Below are 9,895 nucleotides of genomic sequence, written 5' to 3' on the forward strand. Positions count from 1 at the left end.
ATTGTGATGTCCAGCGGATAGTAAGATGAAGCGGGAGAGGAAAGCATGCGACAGTGCATGGAATGAGCCGACGGATCCTGGCGGACATTCAAAAAACCAGTTCATTGCCTCGCCGTCCAAAGTTTCGCTGAATAAATGGCACAAGGTGGCGTCGTCGAAGCCCTTGTTGTTGGTGACCTTCTTGAAGGTGTCCATGTGGACAAAGGGATCGGTCATTCCGCCGTACTGTGACATCTTTGGGGTTTTTGCATGTGTTGGTCTGACGGCCTGCAGGATCGCGGCGGAAAAGAGGCCGGGTCTGGAAGTAAATAGCGGGTTCCGGGTTGACGTCGGGACACCTGTCTCCGCCCGGATCAACCTCTGTTCCAGTTGGTGCATCCTGTCCAATAGCTGGGCAGTTGCGTCGCCGCCATTATCGGCCCGACTGATTTGCCGAGTTGGCCTGTGCCTGGGCATGGGCGGATCCTCCTCGGTCATTGTCCTGGTATTCGAGCGATTGGTGTGCGGAAGTGATTCCGCCACTTGTTCTGACATTAGTTGAGGTATGGGCGGTGGTCCCGTTCCTGACAACCCGGGTGGGTTCAGCGGTACATGCATTTGCACGACCGGTCCTGGCGCCACTGTGCCGGCGGTAGGTCGACTACGCCTGGTGCTGCGCGACTGCTCGCTCTGTGCCGGGCGGTCGGTGGCCGCCAAAGTGTTTTTTAGTTCCTCAAAACGTGTCATGAGCGCGGCCATCTGTCTCTGGGCTTCGGCCTTCTCCCTGCGCTCTTCCTCACGTTCTCTATTTGCCTTATGAAGATCCGCCAGTGCCATTTCGTACATGGTGACGAGATCCTGGCCTGACGGGCGGCTGCTGCCTGGATTTGTCTCACCGCCGGGGTTGGCCGGGGTTGTGAATAATGCGCGGTTAACGCCGATCGCGGGGTCGGAAGGTTGGGGAATGGCGGGGAGTTCTGCCTGCTCCTCAGCGTTTCCCCCGCTATCGTTAGTCATGGTGATTGTAGCGGGATGACCTTTTGTTCAAAAGTTTCCCACAGACGGCGCCAATGTTAATGCCTAAAAGCCTAGCGGTAGCTGGACCTTAGTTAACGCTGATCCGGCGGGCGGATCGGTACTTGTGTTACTATTGTAGTTCCCGTTACCTGTCAAGTAAAATATAATGGGCGTCAGAGGGAGACCGCGTTGGGCGGTCTTCAACTCTCCGATGCCTAAGTTAGTCAATGTATTTATGTTGATAAAGTAACAGTAGGTAAGTATTGAATGCGTATTTAATGAGGAGAGAGGAGAGAACCTTTTATAGGTGAGGAAGAGACTGATCTTGTCTTTGTTTTCGATGTGGGACTGATATGCTTCAGTTCTCAGTTTCAGAAGCTCCTGACACTATCTTGGCGTGGCGCGTGGCGGCGCGTCGCCGACGATCTGGGGATGGTCCAACTCTGAGGTTGTAGCCCGCCTGGCGGTGCGTCTACATGTCATTCCTTAATTTGGAATTAGTACCTTTGGCGGCACAATGAGCGTGGCTCATTATAGCTAATTATGCTCGCAAATGTACATGTATGTACATCCCCAATAAAGTGAAGAAATATCTGTATTTATTTTTTTAATTATATTTTACAAATATTTCTTCACTTTATTGGGGATATATCCTATTATTCTTCACTTTATAAACCTATTATATTTTATAGATATATTTTACAAATATATCTTAAAATTTTTCACTGGCTGGTTACAAATAAACCCTATAATAGGTTTATAAAAACAAAAACAAAAATACTCTAGGTGGTTAAAAAGTCGCTTGCTGGTCTACGATATTTGTGATATATCTCCGATAAAGCGAAAAATTTTAGGATATATTTGTAAAATAAATCTATAAAATATAATAGGTTTAAAATATATCCTATAATAGGTTTAAAATATAACAGGTTTAAATATAATAGGTTTAAAATATAAAATAGGTTTAAACCCTATAATAGGTTTAAAATATAAAAAATTTCTCTTTATCGGAGATATATCACAATAAAGTGAAGAATTTTAAGATATATCCCCAATAAAGTGAAGAAATATATGTATTTATTTTTTTAATCATATTTTATAGATATTTCTTCACTTTATTGGGGATATATCCTAAAATTCTTCACTTTATAAACCTATTATATTTTACAGATATATCCTAAAATTCTTTGCTTTATCAGAGATATATCACAAATATCGTAGACCAGCGAGCGGCTTTTTGACCACCTAGAGTTTTTTTTTTTTTTATAAACCTATTATAACTTGTGGTGTATAAGTTGAAGACAAAATTAAAAAAATAATAATAATAATAATAAGCTAAGAAAAAGAAAAAAAACAAGAAAATAAAAAAATGGAAAAAAAAAACAGACAAAAAAAATGCAAAAAAAAAATTCTTTTTTTTTTGTTTTTATTTTTTTATTTTTTTTTTTTGTCTTGAAATTACCATTTTAGCCCTCAAAAGTCAGACTTAACGGTCCAAATTGGACGGAATTGTAGAAATTGGACACGGCTGATGAATTTGGAGAGTACAAGGGTGTTACTGATTAAATTGAAACTCGGGGGACTAACATGATGACGACCCCTAACCTTAGGGGGTAAACTGAAATTAATCCATACATTTAAGTTTAGCCCACCCAATATTTTGATTATGAATCCCCGTGACTCCAGTGTTTTCTAGTGAAAACTTCATTCATACAACACAGGTGCACAAAAGCAAATTAAACCAAACAGTCTGTAGTTATATTACTGCACATATACTTGCCTCATCGGCCAAAACACTACCAGAACTTCCTAGATACATACAAACGCAAGATCCAAAGCCTATTATTGATCACTCGATCACTATTCCACGCACCTCAAGGTTATTCAGCTCCTTGGGTCTCTTATAGTTCTTCAACAACAATGAGCAGCAAACAACACTGACAGAAGAAGCAGCCATTGCAGCTCCAGCAATCCAAGGGGGTAAGCGAAATCCAGTGGATGGGAAGAGAACTCCTGTAGCTATTGGGATCCCGAGCACATTATATCCCAAAGCCCAAATGTAGTTCAAACGAATACGGGTGAAGGTTTTCCTTGAAAGTTGAAAGATCAATGGCAGTTATCACATCCTCCAAGTTGCTCTTCATTAGCACAATGTCTGCTGCCTCAATTGCAATGTCAGTGCCAGCACCAATTGCCATTCCTACATCTGCCGCCACAAGTGCTGGTGAGTCATTGATGCCATCTCCCACCATCGCCACAATGTAGCCTGAAGCCTATGAATAAGATATTTGAAGTTTAAAACCTGTTAGCATAACTAACAAAAACATGAATGAACTTAAGGACTTCCTCATGTAATAGAGTCATTGTATGTACCTGCAATTCCTTCACTTTCTCTGCTTTCTGGACAGGTTTCGCTTCGGCTATAACAGTATCAATACCAACTTCATTGGCAATAGAATTTGCAGTTCCCCAATTGTCACCTGTCACCATTATGCTTCTAACACTCATTGACTTGAGTATGGTAATTACTTCTTGAGCACCTGGTTTCAGTGGATCAGATATTGCTAGAACTCCGGCCACTTCTCCATCTATGGCTACTAGAATCCCAGTTTGAGCCAGCCCTTCAGCTTCTGCTAGGTAGTCTTCTGCATCGAGTGGAACTGCAATGTTCTGGTCCACCATCAAGCTCTTGTTCCCCACAATTATTTCCCTTCCCCGAACAATAGCCTTCACCCCGTGACCAGTAATGGAGACAAAGTCATGCGCTTCTGGCCCGGCTGGATTCTCTTCATCTTCTCTGAATTTTTTGGCATACTCAACAATGGCCTTGGCCAAGGGGTGTACACTGTTAACCTGTAATGTATGCGTCATAAAGAACTGTTAACATACGTGCTCAGATGTTGATTTTGATTCTGAAAAACATTTTAGTCCATCTAATAAAGCAGATATAGCAATTGCTTACACAGGTTAAAAGCCTACCTCTGCTGCAGCAACAAGTTCATAGAATTCTTGAAGCACCATATTTTTCAGGAGTTGTGTGTTAACAACCAGTGGCTTCCCAATTGTAAGAGTCCCTGTCTTGTCGAACACAATGCAGTCCACCTACAACATCAATAATCACATTCAGAGGAAGCAAACCCAAATTTTCTGGGATGGCATGGTCATCAAGGTCCACAACTTGGTGAACCAATATACAGCAGCAGTTATAACTTAAAAGGAATATGTACAATTCTTCAGACCTTTTTTTAACATTTTTTTTTTGTCGATGCAACTTCATAATGGGTGAAAATGCAAAAAAGATGAAGCTCTCTAACCTTATGTGCACTTTCTAATGCTTGACCTCCTTTGATCAGTACACCTTGGGATGCCCCGACTCCAGTACCAACCATGACAGCAGTAGGAGTTGCGAGGCCTAGAGCACAAGGGCACGCAATTACCATGACAGAGATCCCAAACTGGAGAGCAAGCTGAACGCTATCCATGGACTTCGGTATCCAAGAGTTCGGGTAGCCATGGAATTTTCCAGCCAAAAACCATGAAAGCCAGGTAAAGAATGAAAGCATGATCACCTGAAAATTATAACCACTTTTTAAAAAAGAAAATCGTACAATATCTTCAAGTAAACCAAACAGAAAACATACAGGAACAATGAATTTGCATTATAAGTTTCTAAAACATACCAGTGGCACAAAGAATTTAGAAATGCGGTCAGCAAACTTCTGAACAGGAGCTTTTGCCATCTGAGCTGACTCAACAAGCCGTACAATCTGCGCGAGGGAACTTTCTGATCCAACCCGTGTTGCCTTGATATGCAACACACCATTTTCATTTACAGTACCTCCAATGACTGTATCACCCTTCCTTTTTGCCACTGGACGTGCTTCTCCTGTTATCATACTCTCATTTACATGGCTTTGTCTCCTTATCACATAACCATCCGAAGCTACTTTCGCCCCTGGAATAATTTTGATGACATCGTTCTTTTGTATCAACCGAGATTTGCACCTTGAATCAGAAACTAAACTGTTCTTGCTCGTCTTCTATAAAATTTTTGCTCTCTTGCTAAACTTTCCTTTTGTGTTTCTATTAGCAACAGGATTACAAGAAACATTGAGCATGCTATCACCAAGAATCGAAGGGCACTACATCGATTGATACAAAAGAACGATGTCATCAAGTATGTACTTACATACTTGCAACAGGAATCTAAATAGTTGATGCCTCGCAGCCTCAAAGCTATGGTATTCATATATGAAGAAAAGAATAAACTTTCTCTGATGAGGTAACTTCCAGACATTGTCTATCTAACATCTTGGACACAAGCCCTAGATTAAACTAGTGTTGATAATGAGCTGAATAGTCTTTTTCAATCCTTGAAGGGCTTAGCTACCTATCCCCTTCCCCTCCCCACAAAAATGGATGGCTCGAATCGAGGAGCAAGAGAAGTAAGATACAAAGTCTCTTCTCCACCAATAATGTTTCAATAATATCATTCGACTTTTGAAAAGAAACATAATGAGGCAATTTGTCCATGATCAAGGTCTAAACAGTTTGATAGTATGTTCAAAATCTTCGCTTTGACAATACTAAAGTCAAATACAATTTTATTGTAGCTAATTCATGAGTTGATTTTACAAAATTTCTCCGATGTGGACAATTCTGTACCGTTAGCTTTTCAATTTTTTAGTACACCATATTTCATTAATATTTACCTGAATAAAAAAATTATTTTACATCTATATCAAGAAAAAAACTATTTTTGAATTTGGGATTCACCAATACTTTGGTGGTGATACCACCACTCAATACAAAACTGTCATGTGTTATAAAACACAATTATAGTTAATCATGATATTTTATTAAAAAGTTATATTCTAAGTATTCAATTAATTTTATATGACGTTGCAAGTTTTAATAGGATATCACCACAAAATCAAAGGCGTAGCTACACACGGGCTCCGCTGGGCTACAGCCCACCCCAAATTTGAAAAAAACATTAATTTATAACTTAATTTTAGTTTAAAAAATTAAATATTAAAAAGTAACCCACTTCAAATTTCAAAAGTTAGCCCATATATTAATTTTATGTTATTTCTTTACTTGAAGTAGTTGATTGTGTTTTATTTTCTATTCTGCTTTAAGAGACATATTCGCATAAAAATCTTGCTTTTTTAGGTAAATTAGGTCAAACTAAGAGTTGGCTAAGAATTATAATACAAATTCAATAATTAAAGATTTTTTTGTTTTATTCAAGAGCACAAGATAAAATTTGAGTAGATATGTTCTTTTGTCTTAGACTTTTGTTATCGAATTTCTATCAAATGTTATAATGTTGATTTTTTTGGATCAGTTAGCTATTTGATTATTTAATATGTAATTAATATATGATGTGGTTTAATTTAAGAAAAGAATAAAACATGTTACTAGTAAAACTTAGGATAAATAAATAAATTTAAAGCATTAGTAAATTTTTATTTAAAAAAATTTTTAGCCCACCATATTTTAAAATCTTAGCTCCGCCATTACACAAAATAAAAGTTGTGAGCAAATTTGAATCGTTTTGATTTCACTAAACATTATTTTCTTCCTTAATTACGAGTACACGCCTCCCACTGTACCTAGATGGCCAGATATTTTAGTGTCCAATTACAACCTCATCTTTTCCTCAAAGTTTCCCTTAGTGGCACACCAAATGGTCAAGTTTGAAGCTTCAAAACGAGTCAAAAGGAGCAGCTACGACAGTCAAGTCCACAATGGAGTCTTGAAACATCACGCAAGTCCCATGGGGAGGCCTGGCAACAAAACCAAAGGTCGAAGAAACGAACCCGAATTTGCCCTCCATCCGATTCCACCACCAGATCATCCATCATCACATTCCCCAACGGAGTGGGACCCAACTCAATCTGATACCTGTCATATATCTTGACGTGTCAAGGTAAACGACAACTCCCTTCCCATACGTGGAACCACACCTCCCGAGGTCCCGCACACGCACAACGGCTCGTCAAAAAGCCTGCCACGTGTCACTCATCTCCTTCCTAGCTCCACCCTCCACCGCATTGGAACATCCTATATCCTATATATATATAAGCCTTCCCCTCGCTTTTCTCTTCCATCACTCTCACAAACCCAGATACCTCCGCTCTACAAATTTTTCTAATTCCTTAGTTTTTTTTTTTTAATCTTGAAGAAAAATGGAAAACCCGACCCTGACCGGTTTGTTGAAGAAGGTCGCCTCGGAATTCCCGAACCGCCGCGCTATTTCCGTTTCCGGCAAATTCGACTTGACCCATGCCCGATTACAGGAGCTCGTCGAGCACGCCGCCTCTCAATTACTCGCCGCCGGTATCGGTCCTCACGACACCGTCGCTCTCACCTTCCCCAACACCATTGAGGTTCGTTAACATTTCCTGTTACATCTAATAACAAAAAAAAAATTTGAGTCGAGAATTTTGAAATTGTTTCTCATTTTTTTGATTTTTTCTGCAGTTTGTGGTGATGTTCTTGGCGGTGATACGGTGCCGAGCCACAGCCGCGCCGCTTAACGCGGCGTACACGGCGGAGGAGTTCGAGTTCTACCTCTCCGACTCCGAGTCGAAGCTTCTGATCACGGCGGAGAAGCCAATTCAGTCGGCTCTGACCGCCGCTTCCAAGCTCAGCATCCCTTACGTGACGGCGTCGCTGCCCGACTCCGCCGCACATATTTCTCTGTCTTCAACCACCACCGCCGGCAAGCCGAGTTCCGACTCGGTTTCGGAACTCGTTAACGACCCGTCCGACGTGGCACTCTTCCTCCACACGTCGGGGACCACGAGCCGGCCCAAGGGGGTTCCCCTGACCCAGCTCAATCTGGCCTCGTCGGTTCGGAACATCCGGTCGGTCTATAAACTCACCGAGTCGGACTCGACGGTGATCGTCCTGCCGTTGTTTCACGTGCACGGGTTAATCGCCGGCTTACTGAGTTCACTCACCGCCGGAGCGGCCGCGACGCTCCCCGCCGCCGGCCGATTCTCCGCTTCGACGTTTTGGTCAGACATGCTAGCATACAACGCCACGTGGTACACTGCGGTGCCCACCATCCACCAGATCATTCTCGACCGTCACGCCAACAAACCCGAACCGGCCTACCCGAAGCTCCGGTTTATCCGGAGCTGCAGCGCGTCGCTGGCACCGTCAATTTTGACGCGTTTGGAGGAGTCGTTCGGCGCGCCGGTGCTGGAGGCTTACGCGATGACGGAGGCGACCCATTTGATGTGTTCGAACCCGTTACCCGAAGACGGCGAGCACAAACCCGGGTCCGTCGGGATTCCCGTGGGCCAGGAATTGGCCATCTTGAACGAGAACGGCGTCGTTCAGCCGAATGACGTCAGCGGCGAGGTGTGCATTAGGGGACCTAATGTGACAAAAGGGTATAAGAACAACCCGGAAGCAAACAAAGCAGCTTTCACATTCGGGTGGTTCCACACAGGAGATGTTGGGTTTTTGGACTCCGATGGGTACTTGCACCTTGTGGGTCGGATCAAGGAGCTCATTAACCGTGGAGGTAATTTAATCGCAACACAACATGTTCGACGAAATGCCTAGAATATCACATTGTTATTAGTTTATAAAATGTACTGTGTTTCATCTAAGAAATTGTTTGGTATGATTTTTCAGGGGAGAAGATATCACCAATTGAAGTAGACGCAGTGCTCTTGTCACATCCCGAAATTGCTCAGGCAGTTTGTTTCGGAGTGCCTGATGATAAATATGGTGAAGAGGTAGGTTTGCTAGTTGCTACATTTCGTGACATTATAGTAACTCTTTTATCTTTATGTGCTAATGCTAATGCAATATGCGTTACTTTGCAGATTAACTGTGCTATAATCCCAAGAGAAGGCTCAAGCATAGACGACGAAGAAGTGCTGCGTTTTTGCAAGAAGAATCTTGCAGCTTTCAAGGTGCCCAAGAGAGTGTTCATCACTGACTCGGTTCCGAAAACTGCAACAGGGAAGATCCAACGTCGCATTGTGGCAGAGCATTTCCTTGCTCAAATCTCCACTGCTAAGGTTCCCAAGTTTGGTGCTTAACTCCTAGGCACATTACATTTAGGGCTGCTTCATTTTACTTCCATACACATCTCTAATGGTTTACATTAGGTTTTCGGATTTTTTTTTGTTTTTAGTTGTATAATCTGTTGATTCGAAATTCAACACATGGATCATGGATGGTCACTGAAATTGTTACATAAAGCCATATACCGAGGGGGTCTTTGTCACCTCACTGGTTGCGTATTCGTTTCTGTTTGTTCTTATTTGTGTCTATTTGTTCTTGTTGGACCAAAATGTTGAGGTGACGAGGAAATTTGACAGAGGTTTCTTGCTCGATTTGTATTTGATTCTCTCTGGTAACAGTTGGGTTTGGTTTTAGTTGACGAAACCATAACACATGTTTTTTTTTTAATACAAACCATAACACTTTGTTGGGAAAAGGTATTTAGGTATTGCCAGGTCGATCTCCATGTTCGAGTTTTCTATTGAAAGAGAATCCATCCAAATGGAACTGAGGAAGCTTTTTGTGTTCGATGAAAAATAGAGGGATGTCTTATTCTGAATCCTTATTCATTTTGGGTATGAGATCATGATGGGCCAATGCCAGAGGGCTCTCCACTAACTCAAGAGCCGTTCGGCTTTTCGACCTTGTTTTATTTTCATTTTCTAACTCATTGTTGTTTCCACAAAGAAATCCTACAACTTCCTCCCTCTCACAAGTCACAAGTCACAACCCATCCCATCATCAACCTACTTAAGAGCAAGTTAAGAGCAAGTTCACCCGTTAGGAGAAAATGTCAAGGTTACTGGGTCAAGAAATTGTTTACTGTCACTGAACATGTGTTTCCACCAATTCTATTTCTTGACGG

General features: G+C 41.8%; 1 protein-coding gene and 1 pseudogene across 1 annotated transcript; one reads left to right on the top strand and one right to left on the bottom strand.

Moving 5' to 3' along the window:
* Positions 1-2,684: 2,684 nt before the first annotated feature.
* On the bottom strand, positions 2,685-4,875 carry LOC112178978 (annotated as a pseudogene).
* Positions 4,876-7,097: 2,222 nt separating this feature from the next.
* On the top strand, positions 7,098-9,360 carry LOC112176832 (oxalate--CoA ligase). The gene is made up of 4 exons (XM_024314920.2): positions 7,098-7,391; positions 7,486-8,539; positions 8,653-8,756; positions 8,847-9,360. The coding sequence occupies exons 1-4, from the start codon at positions 7,191-7,193 to the stop codon at positions 9,063-9,065; spliced, it is 1,578 nt and encodes a 525-aa protein (XP_024170688.1). The 5' UTR covers positions 7,098-7,190; the 3' UTR covers positions 9,066-9,360.
* The last annotated feature ends 535 nt before the right edge of the window (positions 9,361-9,895 follow it).

Source organism: Rosa chinensis, chromosome 7, assembly GCF_002994745.2.
Source record: "Rosa chinensis cultivar Old Blush chromosome 7, RchiOBHm-V2, whole genome shotgun sequence".
Lineage (NCBI taxonomy): Eukaryota > Viridiplantae > Streptophyta > Magnoliopsida > Rosales > Rosaceae > Rosa > Rosa chinensis.